Genomic DNA, 22,097 nt, shown 5'->3' with positions numbered 1-22,097 from the left:
TTGCAACAAAAACCAAACCAAACACAAACTTTTTCAAGCAAAACTTGTTAATTGCACTTCACACGTTCTGTAGATACCATGTGTTTGAAGGTTATGTCAATACAAGTCAACGCCAAGCAAGATTTTAAACGAATGTTGAAAAACGACATTAATTATTACTAGACCCGATAGGATTCAGATAGGAATTGTGTCAAATTTGTAAGTTCATTTTGGGAGGATTGACTCTCAACATAATTGAGTGACTTTTTAAAACAGCTATTTATTGTAAATAATTTTTAACTTATAGAAACGTTGTAAGAATAGTGCAAAGAGCCAAAACAGGTTTGGCTCAGTGAATAGAGGGTCAGTTTGAGGACTGAAGGGTCCCGGGTTCGATTCCGGTCAAGGGCATGTACCTTGGTTGCCAGCATATCCCCAGTGGGGGGTGTGCAAGAGGCAGCTGATCGATGATTCTCTCTCATCGATGTTTCTAGCTCTCTGTCCCTCTCTCTCCTTCTCTGTAAGAAATCAATAAAAAATATATATTTTTTTAAAGAATAGTGCAAAGAGCATACATATACCCGTTATTCATATTCACTGAATGTTACCATTTTTCCCATTAGCTTTATTATTCTCTGTGTGTATATGTATGGAATTATCTCTAAACTAGAGGCCCAATGCACAAAATTCGTGAAAGAGTAGGTCTTCCTACCAGCACCAGCTTCTAGCATCGGCTTCCCTCTGGCACCCAAAATCCGGGCTTCCCTGCAGCCGCTGGCAGGCACCCAGGACCCGGGCTTCCCTCGCAGCCCTGGCTTTATCTGGAAGGACATCCGGTCTAATTAGCATATTATGCTTTTATTATTATAGACTACTTGAAAAGAAATTGCATATATCATACCCATTACCCTCAGCTCTTCACGGTACATGTCCTGGGAATGACATTCTCTTCATAAACACAGCGCAGTCGCCCACTTCACCAGATTTAGCATTGTTACAGCCCTTTCATCTGACCACCAGCCATCCCGTTCTCAGTTCACCAGCTGGTATACGCTTCACAGCAGGCTTTCCCCTGAACGGGATCCAAGATTCCAGCTGTCGTGTCTCTCTAGTCCAGGCCACTTCCTCAGCCTTCCTGTGCCTTTTAAAGCAGACACAGTTTGGAAAACACATTTTCAAAAACCGTCAGAAGATTTCAGAAAATACGTATGTTTTCAGTTTGAGGCATAGTTTAAAAGTTATTTTAAAATTCACTTGAAGATAAACATTCTTCGCTTTTCCTTTGTCTGATGTTCCCTCCTAATTCCATGCACGTCACACTTTCCGAATCAGAATGCCCCTTAGGAGATGGCATGTCTCGGAGAGGCACACGATGTCCGATGTCCATCTGCCCTTTTTGGCATCAATTTTCCTCACCCAGTCCGGGCGGTGTTTGGTTTTCCACTATGAGATGACCACTTCCCCCTACATTTAGTGGGTCCTCCGACTTGCTTTTGGAACCAGCATTTTAGATTTCTCACCGTGTCCCCGGCAGGGTGAGGAACCTCTCCAGGACTTGCAACACTACACGTAATTGCTCCTTCCCATGAAGGGAGCGTTCATAATGGCATTAAAAACTGAAGACCTTTTTAATGTGTATTTAGGCTTTTCCCTAATGCATGGATGATTAAAATCAGAGAAAGCTGCTACCAACTGGATGACAGTTCCCTTATCCCCTGTAATCTAATACAAGATTAACTCCTTTCCACTGTTCTATTAATATCCCCAGTCAAACACTTCCCTGATTTGATCCCTGCCATGCTTGTTCATGAATAAATGGATGGAGCTATGTTCCTACAGGGTTTATTTTTTTTTTTCCTATTCCATCAAATCAAGATAAAAAGAACAGCTTAAAAGAAATGGTTCAGACTTCATTGGAAAGAGTAATACTTGGGAGGAGGGGCGGGGGGGGATATGTATTTAATAGCTTGGGAAAATTAAAAGGATGATGACAAATCCAAAGCATGTGCCACCTCTCATCAGCATCTCGGGACCCAGTTATTGGAGAGGGTGACAGCTGAGTTATTAAATTATGTAGATGCTAATTGAAGGCACAGCCACGCAGGAGGATCTGTTGCCTTCAGAAGCACTTTCAGGTTATTAGCTGTGATGTCAGTGATGGAGCGCAGCTTCTAGACCCACTGCCAGGCACGCTTCGGGAAGGAATGCGTGGGTGTCTGGTCTTCACGGTAGCCCTCATTTCTCAAAGTCACTTTTGTGTCTGAGATGTAAATGTTTCCTGTTGTGTGTTACATCCAAGGCCCCCAGAGAGCTGTGACCTGCACGCTGAGGCCATTTCCCATCTGGCCCCACAGAGGTCTAGGGCTGGCGATTTATACGTGGGATCTCTCCTGGGGACTAGTGGCTAGATTAGAATTTGCCTTAAAGGACTGTGAGGCAAGAGCAGGCGGCATCAGTTTAAGATTTGGAATGGCCCAGTCCTTAGAAATGGCCCAAAGATTCATTACCCTTGACACAGCTCTCTGGGAGAAATAGCAATGCCAAAAGCAGTCTGGATTTTCAGAGCCCTTTGCCCTTTCAAAGCACTCTTGGAAGGATCTCTCTGAGGCAATATAGCCGCAATGCATTGGTTTAAATCTCAGCATCGTCGTCTCCTGGCTGTAATCTTCACACTGTGTAAACTTGCCATGTCTCAGCTTCACCATCTACAAGGGTGAAGATGGAGATAATAGTGGTTCCCTGCACTTAAGTTGTTGTAGGAATTAAATGAGAAAATATTGGTTGAGTGCCTGGACACAGTACTGTCAGCATCCTACTATCCTACCAAAGGAGGTTTACTAATACTCTGTTTTGATGGATGAAGAAGTGGAAGCCAGCAGTTCAGTGATTTGCCTGTGAACACACAGTACCTGATGGGGATCTAGGAAAGAAGGAAGCCATTCTGAGCTTTTGAGTCCTGCTTTAGGTCCCTATTGAGGGTCCCTCCTCCCTCCAGTCTTTTGAGCATTTCATCACGTTAAATGGTTTTGAAGCACAGAAAGCTTTGAGCACCCCACCTGGACATATGGAGCAAGGCCTGGACCAGACTGTGTCCCCACAGAAATGCTCAGCTCCTTACCCCAGCCCCCAAGCCCACCAGAGCGTGGACCTGTGGTAGCTGCCAGACACAAGAGTCAGTGGGGAGCCAGTCAGATGAGGACAGGCACAACCTAACCCATTGCCAGCCATGCCCAGGCTCCAGCTTCCCCAGCAAGAAAGCTCACTGGTGGCTGTTTCCAGCAAGCCCAGCAGCCACAGTGGCAGCCGCAGATGTAAGACTTAGCTCTCGTTCTGAAGTAAAGACCAAGGAAGCATCTGAGAGATGGGTTTTATAACTTCAGATCTTTGGGGAATGAAATTTAAATTTGACCCAACTTTGACAGTAGACACCACAGAAGAATTTGTTTTCAAAATCACTTTCATTTTTAATATTACACATTAGCATGAAAAGAGAAAAGACAGAATACATAATTGAGTGCATACCCAAGTATCACCCAATTATAGAGAGAACAGCACACACACGCACAGTGCCACTCAGCTAGCCCACATTCTCAGAGCAGACCTCCCAACGACTAAGATCCCAGGGACAACTTAACACCCTGCATCCTGGCCTGAAACACACACAACGACAAAAAGAAACAGGACTAGCCCTGGCCAATTTGGCTCAGTGAATAGAGCGTCGGCCTGTGGACTGAAGTGTCCCAGGTCGATTCTGGTCAAGGGCATGTGCCTGCGGTGTAGGCTTGATCCTCAGTAGGGGGGCATGCAGGAGGCAGCCAATCAATGATTCTCTCTTATCATTGATGTTTCTATCTCTCTCTCCCTCTCTCTTCCTCTCTGAAATCAATAAAAATATATTTTAGCCGAAACCGGTTTGGCTCAGTGGTAGAGCTTCGGTCTGCGGACTGAAAGGTCAAGGGCATGTACCTGGGTTGCGGGCACATCCCCAGTAGGGGGTGTGCAAGAGGCAGCTGGTCGATGTTTCTCTCTCATCGACGTTCCTAACTATCCCTCTCTCTTCTTCTCTGTAAAATAAATAAATAAATAAATAAATAAATAAATAAATAAATAAAATAAAAATATATTTTAAAAAAGAAAGAAATGGAACTAATAAAAAGAGAGACATTGCTTCCAATGATCAGCTAGCTATTCAGGAGTCCCTGTTCCATTAGGTATTTCATTAATCATGCAAAACAGGGAAATAAAAGGAAATCACATGTGAGGGAGGGAGAGAAAATGTGTTAAGAAATATATACTATATATGTTCCTCACTCTCTTTTAAAAACAAAAAGACTGGCCGAAACCGGTTTGGCTCAGTGGATAGAGCGTCGGCCTGCGGACTGAAAGGTCCCGGGTTCGATTCCGGTAAAGGGCATGTACCTTGGTTGCGGGCACATCCCCAGTAGAGGATGTGCAAGAGGCAGCTGGTCGATGTTTCACTCTCATCGACGTTTCTAACTCTCTATCCCTCTCTCTTCCTCTCTGTAAAAAATCAATAAAATATTTTTTTAAATAATAAAATAAAATAAAAACAAAGAGACTGGAAGAAATGGGCTGAGTGCTTCCCTTGTGTGATGAGATTGTGGGTGTTGGTTCCTCTTTCTATAGGTCTCCTCCATATTTATAAGGATGTATTTTACATGGGAATTGAGGGAAGCACATTTTTAAAATTGGTAGCCACCAGGCAGCAGCTGTAATGGTATACACTGCAGAGACCACATCTTTGGCATCATAGCTTATCGAGCTGTTGCTGTCCTGGTGAGAGAGTGCAGAGCTACTGATTGCAGGTCAGTGTGCCTGGTAATTAACTAAAGAGGTCTGGACTTCAGAACCTGAGGACCCATCCATGAACGTTGGGAGAGGGGACATGAAAACATGTGTGAACATCTTGGTGCACACAAAGATGTAATCAAACCATATACCTTCCCAGTGCCTCTGAAAAGTGTTGAGAATGAGCCAAGTATTATATTCCTCCTCTTACTCACACAGGGCCCAGCTGGCCAGATCCCCAACAAGATGAAGTGGGAGTCCTTGGTGGGCGTACTTGGCCCTCGATTTACAGTATGTAAGACTGAGGGCCAGCCAAAAAAACAGGGTCTTGCAGAGATGCCAAATCACAAGCCAGAAGACCATCCAAGTGAGTTGGCATAGACAGAGCAGGGAAAGCTGGATACTGAGCCAGGAGACAGGGTCCACAGAGATCAAGTTACAGAGGGGAGCAAGTCCCCTGTGGGACCTGTCCCTGGAGTGTGGCCAGGCTGGGGTGGTTTGTCCGAGTGAAGATTGATTCAAAGGGGAACTGGAGCTGTTCTTGGGAGGGATTGAAATCAGCATTACGAGTCCTAGATTGGCACTCTCTGTGTTTCCACAGCCCTGTTACTACTGCCCATCGAAACCTGACAGTAGAGAAATTGAAAGGGATTTGTATCCCCCAGGAATACAAGAATTGCTGGTACCGTATTACTGTGATGACTACTGAGCTTTTACCACCTCTGCTAAGGAAGCAATAAATGTCACCTGTAAGGGAGGAAATGGAAGGTTTTTGCCTAATGTTGAAGACCTTGGCAGAGACCAATAATAGGATTTTTATAAGAAATGAGATTCTCCAAATTGTGGATAATGGGTTGACAGATTTCCCAGATGGCTTAACGAATCACAGATTGGAAACAGCATCAATTATAGGCAGGAACGTAAACACCAAACCAAAATTTGAAAATAAGCAGAATAGAAACTCTAAGATTATTAACAATTAGTAATTGCCTGTAACCTTTAACGTCACCTTGGCTAGAGGTTATTTGGTATGGATGCCCAAAAAACAGCGGAAAAGGCTTTTCTTGGCCTCGTTCACTTAAGCGGATATGAATGGAGAGCTGCCTTCCGAGTGCCACATCTTCCTAGGAGTTAGGGATGCAGAAGCAAACAAAAAGATGAGGTGCCTGCCCTCCTGGAGCCCACATTGTAGTGGAGAGAGACTAACAAACAGGGATACATAAGCAATGTATATGGTCTGGCAGCAGGGGACATGCAGGGAAGAAATCTAAAGCTGAAAAGGAGAAAGATGTGTTGAAGGGTGGTGCTTCCACTCGGAAAGGGGAGAAAAGCAGCCAGTGGCCCTCATTTCAGAAGAGAAATGGTTTCCGGGGCCGGAGACAGGAACCTCCGGCAAGTCGTTTCACCGTCTGGTAGACATTCCTTATCTATCCATCAAGCGACGTGGTCAACTGCGGGATCTCGGTCACAAGCAAGCTCCCACAGCCCTGGTGGGCAGTGGTGCTCTGATACGTGACACAGGGGAAATTAAGAAACAGATTGGATTTCAAACGTAGGAAGTAATTCACCAAGTAGTGCTCTCTTGCGGCAGTAAAGCGAAACCACAGGCTGCCCACGGGAAGGCTGCTGCTTGGGGATGGATGCTGCTGGGAGGGGCCACACTGGCGCTTTCACTGAGAGAGGGTCCAGGCCAGGGATCCCTTCTGAGAGGGAGGAGCCGAGCCAGGCCCAGTGCTGTGGGTGTGTTTGGGGTGAAGGTCGCCTGTCAGGTTGCACAAAAGGCAAGAGAAGGGCCAAGAATGTTTCTACAAGAGCAGCCCATTCAGTGAAGGGAGAAGAGAAGGGAAGGCGGGAGACAGGGGTGGGCATCACAGGTGTATAGAGGGGAACACGTGTATAAACTAATTCTTCCCAAGTGCTTATTGGTTGTCTCAATACCATTTGTTGAAAACCCCCAGGTGGAGGTTTGCGGGAGTGAGTGAAAAGGTGCAGGGATTCAGAAGTACAGGTGGTTACCGGATAGTCATGTGAAGGACAGCATAGGAAATATAGTCAATAATATTGCCATTACTATGTGCAATGCCAGCTGGGTACTGGAAATATCCAGAGGAACACTTTCTAAAGTATATGAGTGTCCACCCACTAAGCTGTACATCTGAAATTAATACAAAATAATACTGACTGTAAACTAATTGGGGGAAAGGGGCATATTTTTCATCAAAGAGAAAAATCCCTTTTTCTTTTCTTCCCAATACTTCCTTTATTGTAGACTATTTTTTTTTCTTCCTTCAGGGGTTTTCTGTTTAGTTCCATTAATCAGTCCCTGCTCTCCTGTCAGTGTCCTGAGTGGGCATCTAGAGTGCTTAGCAGTCCACGGGGGATTCGGAACCCCATGGCGAACTGCAGTTAGATGTGCGCTTTCCCAAGCGGAGCTCGTTAGCATCCTGCATCTTGGACCCTGATATCAGGAAGTCAGAGGGAACTGTTTGGGGCAGTGCTGTGCACCTCGGAGGAGATTAATCATTTGTGCCTGAGTGTAAGGTCAAGCCATGACCCCCTGGCCTCAAGGAAATCAGAGGAGGTTGGGAAAACGCGAAGCCTGTCATCTCTATTTAAGTCCCGTAGAGATCAATGGGAGGCCCTGTAATTTTATCGCGTTTCCCCGTTCTCCACAATTAACACCACCGCGTGCGCTCTCCCTGACCTGCTCCCTGTGGGAGGGCCCGGCCTGGCTCAGCAGGTGTCTGTCACCCTGTGAGAAGCACAGGGCCTCTGTTTCTACTCCTGTGGGGCGAGAACAATGTTATGGACACTTCCAGGCAGATAGCAGAGGTGGGTTTTCCCAGCCTTGTCCTCCCCTCTCTCATCTCTGCCGTCAGACAGAGCCAGTCCACCCTCAGAGAGCAGGAGACGTTTCTGACTGTGAGTGCCCGGGCTCATGGCAGGTCCACATAATGTAGGACTGACCCCCGGACCACACCTTCCCAACCTTCTGTGCCACAGGTTCCCCAAATACTAGGGCGGAGGAGGGAGGAATAAAGGAGGAGGGCGGTGAGGGGTAGCTGTTCACTGCTCCCTTTGCATCTCACTGTGGACGCCATGCCTCTGTCTTAACCTTATCACATTGCTGTGGTGGTTACTGATTTATCTGCATGCCCAGCCCCGCCCCCCAGGAGCTGCCTAAGAGTCAGGACTGTTTGGTTTTCCTGATCTAGTGTGGCCTAGGAGTGAGTGATGAATACATGTTTGAGAAGTGATTGAGTGAATTTCAGACTGTTTGTGACAGCACTAGTATTTGTGTTGTCATTCCCCCCCCCCCCGCCCCCATTGCTACATGCAGTTTCACGACGTTGGGGGTCGGTGGGTGCAAGGGGGAAGGCAAGTGTATGTTTTTTAAAAAGAAACAAACAATAGCACCCCCACTATTGCCTGCTGCCCTGGCACATGTTCCAGGCCTGTGTCAGAGAAGGGATCTTGGAAAGGAGGTCAGGCTCTTTGCTGAGAAAGATCAATCCTGTGCTCTCAGCAGGTGACACACTGCAGCATGAGGTCATTGCTGCCGCTTCCAGGCTGTGCCTGGCAGAAGAGCTTTGCTGGGTCTCTGCTCTGCAGACAGGATCTCCAGGCCTCGCAGAAAAGCCCCAGAGAAAACAGGACGAAGATCCCAGAAGTGGCAAAAGCCCCGTTTCCAGTTGCTCCTTCCCCTCTCGGGTCCAATTCTGAACAGCTTTGCTAATCACATAGGAAGATCTTTGGGGAGAGATTTTACTTACCGTTTCCTTTGTTTGCTTAGCCTCATCTTTATTTATTGTTTTCTTTTAAGGCAAACAAAAAGTTCAAACAGCTCTTATCACAGCTCGCAGGCACGCAAACTGAAGGCCCTCTGTTCAGCCTTCACCCAAAACTGCCTCCCTCCACCGGCAGCAGCCGCCCAGCGCCCCCCTGGGAGGAGGTGTTTAATTGCTAACTAAAGGTCTCCAGGCGGTGAGAGGGCTCCCCGGGAAAGGCTTATGGGACAGCATGAGCTTACTTCCTCTCCACATAGAGAAGATGAACTTGATGCAGGGCCCATGCCACACAGGTTCTCTGTGGAGCCAGTTCTTCATCCTCATCCTTTGCACCTGGCGGTGTTGCTTTGGAAAGAAACTATCACAATAGTGTGAGGAGGGAAGAAGCAATAAAAATACCCCCAGCTGTTTATCCACTTTAAAGTGTGCTGGGTACACACAGTTTACTTCATGAAGACACCTTTTTAAAGATAAATAACTTGCTTTTAGATAAGAAGTGTTCTCTTGGCCAGAGTCCATTCCCGTGTGGGACCCGCGGGGCAGTGGCCGCTGTGTGTGAGAGACTGTGTTGCTATGGAAGCAGGGGGAAGAAGTTAATGTATCAGGAAATGTTAAGAAGGGGAAACTATTTGTGTTTGTGTAATGTGTGTGGCGTGTGTGTGGCGTGTGTGTGTGTGTGTGTGTGTGTGTGTGTGTGTGTCAGAGACAGAGATGAAGAGAGGTGTGTTTTATTTGATATGTGGGTTCTTGTTAGTTTTCTTGGAAAAATCTTTTTCTAGAATGACGTAGGAGAAAATCTTGGACAATAAAACCACCTGGTTTTTTAGGCAGGTGTCTGACCAGATAGAGTATATCTTGTGTTTTTATTTTTATTTTATTTTGTTGTTGCTGCTACTGGAAGTAGAATATTTGCTTTGTTTTGTTGCCTTTGCTAAAATAAAATACTGCCTCTTCCTCTATATCCACCTCTTGCTAGAGAATGGAGCTTGCTTTGTTGCCTCACTCGATTCTATCTCCTGCTTCCTATGCTGACCAGGTCACACCTGTGTTTTCATCTTGCTTTGTTTTGTTTTAAGTTTAAGGGTTTTATTATCAAAGTCTTGGAAAAGCAGTTTAAGAAACTGTACCAACATGGCCAGACTGCAGCCTATTTTTGCTTTTACTGCACAAAACGCCTGTAACTAAGAAAACAGTTGACTAACTACTTTGCCTTTGACGTAGAGTCACTGTGGACATGAGATTGCTACCGCAGAAACAGTAACACCAATTTGCTGGTTTGATACGACTTGAGAGCAAATAAAAACTTGAGAGTGCATTACCAAGTACATTTGTCTTATTTTAAAAGCATAGGAAAGTCAGTTTAAAATGCACTGCCTCCTTTTTCCCAACACTTAAACAAATCGATGAAAGGGGAAAGTTGACAATCAGGACAAGAGATAACTTTCTTTTACAGATGGACCCAGGGATGGGCGGATAGCTTTCACTGATGTGGGTGTGGAATAAATTATTTCAGGGGGGAAATTTCCAAACACATAATGAAAAAGTATACAACTCTACTTTGAAATATGCTATTTACTTGCTGCCAAAGACAGTTTCATTGGAAATTTTGTTTCTGTAATTAAATCCTAGTTAGCCATCAGAAAAGGTTAGTACATATACACAACCTATCAAAGTTAAACAAAAATAACAAAAGTCCAGCCACAGGCCTAGAGGAGTATCTATTTCAAATGCTTATTTCCAGCTATAACGATAAGAATGTTAGTTTGTCATGTCAGCAAACAAGGCCATAAGCAGACACATCATGTTGGAGGATTTGAGTGTAGCTGCTGGTCTCGTTTCACCACGTCTGAAATCGGATGCCTCTAGTAAAGAAACAGGGGAACCATGAAGAGAGTATGGGAAGCACAGTCCCTAATTCCTCCTGCCATCAACCAGGTAGGAAAGAAGAAAAATGCCAGCACTCAAGATCGAAACCCCCTTCATGGCACAGGCAGTCACAAAACAGATGGAGATCACACTCTAAGATTAGCTGGCAATCCAAAAGTCCAAGATGGAGATCTCCTTCCAGGGAGAAAGCTAGAAGGTCAAGGTCAAAAAGAAAGAAGATAACTAAAGAAACATTCCAAACCACCACCAAGTGTTACAGCGCAGCCCAACAGTCCAGAGTGCAAGCCGAGAGAGATGCCGCCGGAGAAGCAGGAGAGGCACACGATCTCCTAAAAGCCCAGGTCTCCGAAAAGGAAATCTTCTCGCTCACCATCCCCTAGGACTATGGTCGGCAAACTGCGCTCACGAGCCACATGCCGCTCTTTGGCCCCTTGAGTGTGGCTCTTCCACAAAATACCACGGCCTGCGTGAGTCTATTTTGAAGAAGTGGCGTTAGAAGAAGTTTAAGTTTAAAAAATTTGGCTCTCAAAAGAAATTTCAATCGTTGATATTTGGCTCTGTTGGCTAATGAGTTTGCCGACCACTGCCCTAGGAGCATAAATAAGAGAAGAAACATAGAGAAGAAGCAGAGAGGAATGAAAATGATCAACAAGCAAGAAGAAGAAAAGGAAAGATAAGGCAAAGGATCGGGAGAGAAAATCAGAGAGTGATTATTATATAAAAGTTACACAGGATACGATGAAGAGGAACAGGGCTATCACAGCAAGAAAGGGAAGAAAGAAGAGAAATCAGCAGAAGCAGGGCCCTACCACAAAAGAATGTTCTGCGGAAAAGGGAACTGGCACTTCACTAAGGGAACTCACAGCGAAAGAGGACGATTCTCATGAAGTAGGCGTGGGTGAGTGACTGACTATCGCCTCCATGGGAACCCAGCTGTACTCACACACAGTGTCATGCCTGTGTGTGATTTTAATGCTGTATTTTCCCGTTGCAATGGACGAATGGTTATAACGCTCCTGATATTGATAGTATTCACATCCAGAAGCTTTTAGAAAGTAATCCGTGGGTAACCAACTCCTGATGCGGCAAAGCCTGAGGGAGTAACCGAGCGGTTTTACAATTCCGGTGCTGCTTCATAACAGAGCAAGAAGCCGTGGGCACCTGCACCAGGCATAGAGTCTTTGTGTTGTATGATTGCCTTTGTAAGTTAAGTAAGTTTGCTTATAGTGTTTCTAGAACTTGATTCATTGCTGTAATAGAGCCTTGAAGGGAAGGCACTGATTGCATGTTAATTGTGGCACCTGTTTTTTTAATGAGTTCATGTCTATTAAAACTAACAAATAATAGCTTTATAACAAAACCTATCAGGTTGGAGGAAGAAAAATATCACTAAAAAGTATGATATTTGGGATTTATTTCAAAATAAAACATTAGAGATAGGAAATAGACATCAGTCAAGGGGGATTATGAGGAATCCCTAAAATTATAGTTATTATTCTACTAGAGGCCTGGTGCATGAAATCCATGCACAGGGGTGGGGGAAGTGTCCCTCAGCCCAGCCTGCACCCTCTCCAATCTGGGATCCCTCTCACAGCTGGCTCCCAACTGCTGGCTCCCAACTGCTGGCTCTCAACTGCTTGCCTGCCTGCCTTCCTGATTGCCCCTAATTGCTTCTTCCTGCCAGCCTGATCATGCCCTAACCAATCCCCTGCCAGCCTGATTGATGCCTAACTGCTCCCCTACCAGCCTGTTTGCCCCTAACTGCCCTCCCCTGCAGTCCTGGTCCCTCCCAAATGCCCTCCCCTGCTGGCCATCTTGTGGTGGGCCATCTTGTGTCCACATGGGGGCAGCCATCTTTGACCACATGGGGGCAGCCATCTTGTGTGTTGGTGTGATGGTCAATTTGCATATTACTCTTTTATTATTGTAGATAGGATAATATCTGGCATTTACCTCAGAGCAATGGAGGAGAGGAGGAAATGAGGTGGGAGTTTAGATGAGACAGTATTGCTAGGAGTTGATAATCGTTGATACATGGACATTCATAGTATTATTCTGCCTGCTTTTATATGGGTTTATACAAGTCTGTAATAAAAAGGCAAAATAAACAGTTGTACACATGTCTCTTAGCCCTTAGATATGGAAGAAAACACAGTAGATCTCAATGAAATCAGGCCTCAGGCTACTACTAAGATATTCTGCTAAAAGGAAGATAGTGACATTTAGTGTGGTGGTTGCTTTATATGAGGATGCTCACTTTCATCAGATGTCATCACTGGTAATGAAAACAGTGCTGGACTAAAGAAACCCCTGGTTATGGATCTGATCTGGACTTTATAGGTCTCTTCCACTGCCCATTACTCTGTGGGGATATTTACCATCCTAATGGTCTACTCCTCTGAGGAAACATTCTAAGGCAAAGAAACTAGATAGATGACTCTGTTCCCTAAAACCATCAACACAACATCCAGTGCAGACGGCAGTGTGGATTAAAGAGCCGAAGTAGTGCCTTTCTTTGTCTGTCAGAGCCTTCTGGGGATCAGGAGACGTGTGGAACTGCCCTTAGCTGCTTTATCAGTTCCATTTACAGACTGTAGGCTGCATATCCATGCGGCCCCCCAAGGAATTGTATTGATTATCACTCCTTTCTCTTCTGGTTTCCCCCTGTATTCCCTGGCCACAAGCCTAATTAACTCTCAAAACTCAGAGGAAACAATCTTATTAATATTCCTCAGGGGAATTCTAGTGAAGGAAGAACCAAGAGATCTGACCAAAAGTCAATTTGTGTCAAAAATATGTGCTGAAACTTTGAATTCAAACTGTTGTCTGGGGCTTTGAATCATGCTCTGCCTGAAGGAGTTGGGATCCTTAGAGAAGGGCAAGGTATCCAATTTGCCACTGGGGTAGCCACTCCTTGTATTGAGCAGAGCACTGTGTAAGAGCCAAATGGCTTCTCCATTGCGTCAGCTCATCTCTTGGAGCTTGGCGGAAGCTGCAGGTTTAACTGAGGCTAGAGATCCCACTGGGAGTGCTGCTGTAGGAGAGGGATACTGACTATCTGGAAAAGTCACTGTATGGCTCTTGCTCTAGTCATGACAAAAAATTGACAAGTGAGAACTTCTTGGAATCGAGGCACCCAATGTGAATTGGCACATTCATTCCCATCAGCTCTGGAGGGATAGTTAACATGCTCACCAAACAGGAAGAGCGGGGTGCATGGAAATATGTGGCTGGAGATACCCACAGTGAAGCACAGAGACGAGGGATCTCCATCTCAACCTGGGCTGTCACCAGAGGAGAGGGAAGGAAGTGGTGTTAGAACACAATCCTTCTGATGCTACAATAATCAGCCTTCTTGGTAAATGCTTATAGCCCCAAGTTAAACTTAGAGCCAGGTTTTGGCATATCTCGAGGCTGTCTAAAAGAAAAATAATAACCTGTACACCGTAAAGCCCTTTTATATTAGCCATTGATCACACCATCACTTAGATTGAGTCTTCTTCCTATCCTGGAAGCTGATTGGTCATGCTGCACAGCGTGCTCCTATAACCAAGGAAGCATTAGGGAAGTGGTGACCATTAGCGTCACTATTGTAAACTATTTCTAGCAGATAAATTGAGAGAAAGAAGAAAGTGTGCCTCCTGCAGTGCTCCAAGGATAGGACTGCTCCTAAGTGTCCTAGAATCATGCCCCCCTCCTCAGTCCCTGACACTAATCCATCAAGACCCCATGCAGGCAAAACTTAAATGACTGCATATGCCAGGGTGGTCAGCCTCCAAGGACCTCTGCTTGGGGGCACACCTCTCCTTGCAGGGGAGCTTCCCTTCTGGGGGAGCCTGTGGCTTTTTTGCCTCTTATTCTGGGATGGAAGTTCTGGGCCTGTACTGTCCAGTATGGTAGCCAAGAGCCCCATGTGTCTTAATTATTTTTTATCACACACAGACACTTTCTTAGTTTCCTCTACAAGAGCTAGTAGCATCAATCTTTTTAACAGAAACCTCAGGTCATTTGAGAGGCCCAACAGATCCAGGGAAATAAGATGAAAATTAAACACTTAAATTAATCAAAAGGGTCCTAGAACCTTCCACCACGGTGGCAGTGGGCTAAGATTAAGCTACAGCAAAATAACCTCATGCAACTATTAAAGAATACACAGCCAAAGGTGAGGTTTGCTTTCCAGAAGACTATGGGACAGTGAGCATTTTTGCCCGAGGAGGTAATTAGCCAGGAAAAGGTCAGGATGGTTGAAGAGCAAACCAAATGGGAAAAGGAACAGGCACAAAAGAGACTAAGGGACAGTCTCCTAGCAGAGGGTGAGGGTCAGGCTTCTTCCTCCCACGAAGTGCCCGCTGCACTGTGTGCCAACTTCCCGCAGGCCCCCACCTGGGAGCTGCCCGCCTCACAGGGGATCAGCAAGCAGAGCTGGATTCTGGGCTTGTTAGGGCTCTTGTAATTTAGTATAGACCTGAGAGAACTTGTCACATGTTACAGGAGTGGAGGGACTGGGTTAGCATTATTTGTTTTATTTTATTTTTATTTTTCGGTTGGCTCTGTTGCTAGTAGTTCTGAACCTACGAATCCCAGAAGCATTCACGTGAAAAGTAGTCTAAGCTTCCCTAACCCCATTCAAACGCCCACACACAACACCCTTCAGAGTCTGAAATCTTGCAGAAGCTGGGCTCTATTTAAAGCTGCAAGGCCCACAAAATTAAAGAAGCTGAAATGAGACAGTGCATGTAAGCAACCAGAGCAGTTAGTCTCAATCTGTCTTTCCCTCATTTTTGGAGAAACGTTAATATACCTGGCATGGGCTGTAGAAAGCTACTGGAGCAAGCTGGGGCTTCTGCTGACTTTTTTCATCCAACACAAAAGGAAAGCAAGGAGAGGGGTTCGCTTTATTTTTTGAAAGCCTCAGAAGGTACGTATTCTGTTACAGAGGGACATGGCTGAACAGGTAGGAAACAGATTCCCCGTTGTGAATCCTCCTGATGGCTTCTGCCAGGATGATGGAGATGTCGATCACCTGTACTTTGGGACAGTGCCTCATGTTATCCTCCTGAGGGATGGTATTGGTGACCACTACTGCTTCGAAGCAGGCGTTGTTGATGCGATCAATGGCCGGGCCAGAAAAGATCCCGTGAGTCAGGATAGCATAAATTCTGGTGGCTCCAGCTGCAAGAAGTTTGTCAGCTGCGTGGCAGATTGTGCCACAAGTGTCAGCCATGTCATCCACCAGAATGGCCACCCGGTCCTTCACGTCTCCTACCAGCAACATGCGGTCCACCTCGTTGGCCTTCTTCCGGTCTTTGTGAATCAAGGCAAAGTCAACATTCAGCTGGTCTGCGATGGAGGTAACTCTCTTAGCTCCCCCCGCATCAGGCGAGACGACCGTGCAGTCCCTCCACTCAGAGATATTCTCCCGTATCCACTTCAGGACAGCTGGTTCTGCGTACAGGTTGTCCACAGGGATGTCGAAAAAGCCCTGGATTTGAGAAGCATGGAGGTCCATGGTGATAATATGATCTGCACCCGCTACGGAGAGCATATTTGCCACAAGCTTGGCTGAGATGGGAGCCCGGCTCTTATCCTTCTTATCCTGCCGGGCGTAAGGGAAGCACGGGATGATCGCAGTGACCCGGCTGGCGGAAGCCATCTTACAGGCGTTAATCATGATCAGAAGCTCCATCAGCTTGTCGTTAATTTCACCACAGCCGCTCTGAACGATGTAGACATCCTCTCCCCGGACACTTTCCCCAATTTCAACACAGATCTCCTGGTTGCTGAATTTCGTGGTCAGCACCTTGGCTAGCTCCAGGCCCAGGCGGTCAGCAATTTTCTGGGACAAGTCCAGGTTGGAGCTGCCGCTGAAGATTTTGATGTTCGGCATCTTGGCCCACTAGCCTAGGCGCCGTTTGCTGACGATCACTGCTGTGGTGGGACCCGAACCGAAGTCAGTCCAGAGGCAGTGCTATAAGCTTCGTGTTGCCTCTCCACCATCTTAGTCAAGTCTTAATGTTAATTCATTAAAAACTCAGCACACCAGTAATACATTTCAAGTACATAATAACAGTGTGTGGCTAGTGGCTCCCATGGTGGCAGCACAAACATAGAACATTTTCATTATTGCAGAGAGTTCTGTAGATGGCACTACTCTGTTCCGAAGGCGGAATTTAGCTCACCTTCTATGACTAGTTAAATTTATATTGGAAAAGCAGCCACACCCACCCTTTTATCTACTACCTATCGCTACCTATCGCTACTTCTGCCCGCAGAAGTAGCGATAGGTAGTAGTTGGCAACAGAGACCATTTTGCCCATAAAATTCAAAGAATTTGCTACCTGGATCTTTACAGAAAATATGTGTAAAGATATTCTGCTCTCTACCCTTTCCCCAGAAAAAAATGTACATGGCTACATATAAAATATAAAATTTTACACACATAGTTTTAGGAAATATATGAAGCCCCTTACTTCCATCCATATTAACCAATCTCAGGTGGCAAGTTTCTAGGCTAGTTACATTTTTCCAGAATCTTCCAACCCCGGTTTCAGGCTACTGAAACCACAAATGCTAGAATTTTGTGATTTCAAAAGATTAAAAACATCTTTATAAAGTAATACCCCTACAGAGTTCATAGTAATGCTCGGTGTGCATTTTCATACAACATCCCTGATATCCTCTGAGTTTAACTGACAAGCCCACCTCATTTACGAATCAGACCATTGCCTCTACTTAATGTAAATCCTCTCCTACTTTTAACTCTTCCTCTAAGTGTCTGGTTTCAATTACTCTTTGTTAGAATCACTATTCAAACCATCTGTTATCTATAGAGAGTTGTCAAAACGTAAAATATTTCCCATCTTTTCCAATTCTTGAAGTCTTCATCAGTAAAACACCTGCATTTAGCACCTGCATTTAGCCTTCTTCTTCCACTAGCTGTCCTGCCCATGCTCAAACACCTGCACACCCTGCTTCCAGAGACACACGTAGTGAGCTGCCGCCTGAATGAAGATCCTACAAAACATCTTTGCAGTTTTTATTGAGTTACATATTGGTAAGAAGAGAATTTGTCCACATACATGTCCATGCGCACACACCTGCACACACTCACACATTCGAGAGAGCGTAGAGCCCTGATCTTATTAGCCAAAAGGACAGAATGTCATCTGAAGTCCTGGGATGGAGGCACACCAGGGGCAAGAGGTGATAATTGATACAGCGTGTCTCAGAATGGACTCTCTTCAACCCCCGGAGTCCCTAACCTAACACACTGGTCTTTCCAAATCCAAAAAGCTCAAGCCTTACACTGACAATTTATATCGCCATCCAGAAGAACATAATCTAACAGTCTTTGTGCTTCTATAGAAATGTTAGACCCTGCTGTATTTTTTTTTAACAAATTCAGCATCAGCAAGATATGAACATCTTCATTTATTCAACCTGTCATTCTTTTTTGTTTTTAATTTATCAAGTACCTGCTATTTCCAAGAACAGTTCTAGATGTTGGAGATATGCCAGTGGGGGTGGGAAGAAATGTGTTGCCTTGGTAATGCTTACATTCCACTGGAGAATACTGAAAATAAAATTAGTAAAAATAGACATGTAATATGAACTGAGATAGTGTTACATGTTATGGGGGCCGGGTAAGTAGGTCAGGGGATAAAGGGTGATAAGGGTGCCCTTTCATAGGTGGGTGGTCGCAAAGGGTTCAGATGACACAGTGGCAGAAACCAGCACTGAGTGCAGGAGGAGAAAACAAGGCCAAGACCCTGAGCAGCAGCCAGCGTGGTGGCCGGAGGAGCAGCATGGAGGTCAGTGTGGCTGGAGCAGGGGGAGGGAGGGACAGGAAAGAAAGATGTCAGAGGAAAAGTTGATGGCCCATTAAGACTTGGACTCTTGCTCTAAAGGGTTTTGATATCATGTTTAATACCATCTTGCTTTGAATGATATTTTGCCCCCTACTTTTTTTTTTTTTAATAAGTTTTTATTTTTCATATTATTACAAATGTTCCTTCCCCCCCCGCCACCATTGCTCTCCTCCACCAGGTTCCCACCCCACCCTCTGCCCTTTCCCCTCTCCCCATTGTCCTCATCCATAGGTGCACAGTTTATGTTCAGTCTCTTCCCACTCCCCCCTCTCCCCTTTTCCCCAAGAATCGTCAGTTCACTCCCCTTCCATACCTCTGATTCTATTATATTCAACAGTTAATATTGTTCATCAGATTTTTTTAATTTCCTTGGTTTTTAGATTCACTTGTTGATAATTACGTATTTGTTGTTCATAATTTTTATCTTTGTTTACTTTCTCTTCTGAAAGAACCCCCTTCAGCAATTCATATAATTCTGGTTTGGTGGTGATGAACTCCTTTAGCTTTTTTTTATTAGTGAAGCTCTTTATCTGGCCTTCGATTCTGAGTGATAGCTTTGCTGGGTAGCTTATTTTTGGCTGTAGGTTCTTGCTATTCATCACCTTGAATATTTCTTGCCATTCCCTTCTGGCCTGCATGGTTTCTGTTGAGAAGTCAGCTGACAATCGTATAGGTGCTCCTTTATAAGTTACTACCTTCTTTGCTCTTGCTTCTTTTAGTATTCTCTCTTTATCTTTTGCTCTTGGAATTTTAATAATGATGTGTCTCGGTGTGGTCCTCTTTGGATTCCTTTTGTTTGGAGTTCTGTGCGCTTCCTGGACTTGTAAGTCAAATTCTTTCACCAGGTGGGGGAAGTTTTCTGTCACTATTTCTTTCAGTATGTTTTCGATATCTTGCTCTCTCTCATCTTCTGGAACCCCCATAATTCTGATGTTGGTTCGCTTGAAGTTGTCCCAGAGGTTTCTTACATTATCTTCAATTTTCTGGATTCTCTTGCCTTCTAGCTTCTGTGGAGGAGTGTCTTCTGGCTCTTTATGTTCCAAATCTTTGACTTGATTCTTGCGATCTTCCCTTCTGTTTTTAGGACTCTGTAGAATATTTTTTATTTCAGACAATGTATTCTTTATTTCTTGTTGATCCCTTATCATTTCTTGTTGACTCCTTATTAATTCTAGTTGATCTCTTTTCATATCCTCATAGGCCTTATCCATCTTTTCTAGGAAATTCTTGAAAAACCTTATAAGCGTAGATTTGAACTCTATATCCAGACGCTTTTTGTCCTCCATTTCTTTCGTTTGTGATCTATTTTGTTGTCGCATTTCGCAGTTACAGATGGGACGGGGTTTCAGGGTGGAGCCTGCAGCTTTGGCTTCCATCAGCCCCGCCCTATGCGGGTCCTTCAGTGCTCGGTGCCGGGGCCTCTGAGAGAAAGGTGCCCTCGATTTTCGCCTGCTGCCAAACAGTCTATGCTCTCCCACAATGAGCCCGGTATTGGGGTTCAGTTCAGTTGGAAGTGGAGTTGGAGGTGGCGTTCAGAGCAGTCTGGAGCCCCAGTCTCCTTCCCGTCAGGGCAATCCCGCGGCACAGCCGACCGTCCCTTCTTTGGGGGCAGTGTGCGTGCCTCCGGGACCTCCTTTCTCCGCTACCCCGGGGTTCCGACTTACAGCCCAGCTCCCTATGGCTGAGCCTGAGTCCCCGGGGTCTGGCCCAGATCTGGGGTTCAGAGCAGTCAGGGGCCCAGCACAGTCGGAGTTTTATCTCCTTTCCGCTAGGGAACGCCCGCCAGGCACTCGGCCTCCCTCCTCTCCGGCTCCGTCCTCTCCGCGCGCCTCGTGTCTCCGTACCTTAGGCTTTTACAGCTCCTCCGTGCTTCCTTCTGGTTTTCTCCTTGCTTCTTGTTGTAGGATTTCCAGTCAGTCGACTTTCCTGTAGTTCTGGGTAATGTCCATTTTATATTTTAGTTGTATTTTATTGAAATTGTTGTGTGCGGCTGCGGCTAGTTGCCTACCCGAGCAGCCATCTTGGATTCTCCTTTGCCCCCTACTTTTAAGCCTTCTGGGAAATATCATTATCTCTCAGTCCACCCAGACTGATTTAATTTTCCCTTTATGTGGGTCACCCAGGCACCGAGGTAGGTCTAAGGACCTCAAGCCCTAATTCCTTTCCCCTCAGCCCACCCTTCTCCCCTCCTCTCAGTCTACCTTTCACTCTAGCTGTGGCTGCAGGAATCAGACACATGGGGAAGTAACCAGACAGCACCTGCCTCAGCCGACTCCACATCTTCTTGGTTCTGCCCCGACTTCCCTGCCACAGCCATGTGGGATGACTGCAGGGACCCCGAGGCCCTCTGTTGCGTGCACACTCCTGACATGTGAGCACTTTCACTAAGGAGGGTCAGAGACAGTGGACAGATTCTTCCTTTGTCCCTTCAAAGGACAGTGAGGGACATTCCACACAGCTTCTCCAAGGGTCCCCAGCAAGATTGAACCCCAACTGTCCTTAGTGGCGATCAACTCAACAACACAATCTTTGATGCTATTTCCCTCCTTTGCTTTTCACTCTTCTCAGTCAGGCCCCTGCACCTGTTCCCTGAAATCACTCTGCACAGTGAATTTCAGTTAAGCCATGTCTCAGACTTTTTTTTTGGCGGGGGGGGGGGGGGGGGGGGACTAGGATAAAAGCGCTTTTCCCTTCACCTTCCTCACTCTGCTCCTGCCTCTTCATTCAGATGCTCTTAGAGTCAGAGAGATCTTTAGAGAGTATTCTTCTCAACATCTTTTGGTTACAGATAAGGAAACAGAGGTCCAAAGAAGTTAATGTGCCTCCGCTATAATTTGTCTTTCTTGTGGAAAAGAGAAGAGCCAGTGGAAAAATCAAAAACATGTAAGGGACAACAGAGCTTGGCAGACAGTTCTAAGGTCAAGAATAAGACTTTTTTTAAGAGAAAGAAGAACTAGCCTTTGCCATGGCATAAAAGGAATCGGTGCCTGAGGAGCTGAAATGGAGGAGTAACTGTACAATTTTTTTGTAAATAAACAATATGTTTAAGGATGTTCAAATTCTATCTTTTCTAGAGAGTTTAGTTTCTTAGCAAGGCAATCCCTGTATTTTCAGTGAGCATACTACTATGTCCTGATGAGATTCCATGCTGCTGCTTTGGGTGAGTCAAGGGCATTCTGAAACAGGGATGGCATGCTGGGGATCAGGAGGTTGAACTTCTAATTATCCGTGGGTCATTAATTAACTCTGTGAACTTGAGCAAGTCACTTTCTCTCTCTGGGCTGTGACTCAGTTCCTCCATTACAAAACGACTATTAGTCTTAGAATGTTAACTTCTGGAGTGGCTTTGAAGCTCACCGTCATTCTGTAGGTCCAAAGAAGAGAAGTAAGTTTCTGAAAGTCACTGAGTGAGAATCGGGTCTGGCAGTGTCACCCTGACCTTCCTGGCCCTCATCTGTGGATGAGTTTTGAAATCTTCCCATGAAAACAAGTAATCCCAGGATGGAACTCTAAGAGAGTATTTTGGCCTGAAGGATCCCATCATCAAACTGAGGAGACATTTGGCACACATAAATAGTTATTATAAGACAGCAAGTGAGATCCAATAAGCAGAACCACTTTCACTTTTTGGCCAGTCTGAAAAGCAAGTTGTCTGGAAAATCAGTGAGATGTGAGCACAGCTTTGAAAAAATAAATGGTGGGGGGAAAAGCTCACTATAGATGTAACCAGAGCAAAGCCATGGACTTGGGATCAGCCAGGAGGACA

General features: G+C 45.5%; 2 protein-coding genes across 7 annotated transcripts in view; one reads left to right on the top strand and one right to left on the bottom strand.

Moving 5' to 3' along the window:
• Positions 1 to 22,097, top strand: part of TMEM108 (transmembrane protein 108) — a 381,245-nt gene that overhangs the window by 326,483 nt on the left and 32,665 nt on the right. The window lies entirely within an intron of this gene.
• On the bottom strand, positions 15,394 to 16,350 carry LOC311632132 (ribose-phosphate pyrophosphokinase 1-like; the record flags this gene model as incomplete). The annotated part of the gene is made up of 1 exon (XM_084903273.1): positions 15,394 to 16,350. One exon carries the CDS (start codon positions 16,348 to 16,350, stop codon positions 15,394 to 15,396), a length of 957 nt encoding a protein of 318 aa, XP_084759399.1.

This window comes from Pipistrellus hanaki, assembly GCF_964339955.1.
Source record: "Pipistrellus hanaki genome assembly, chromosome: 13".
NCBI classification, from domain to species: Eukaryota; Metazoa; Chordata; class Mammalia; order Chiroptera; family Vespertilionidae; genus Pipistrellus; species Pipistrellus hanaki.
This window is presented reverse-complemented; position numbering and strand designations above follow the sequence as displayed.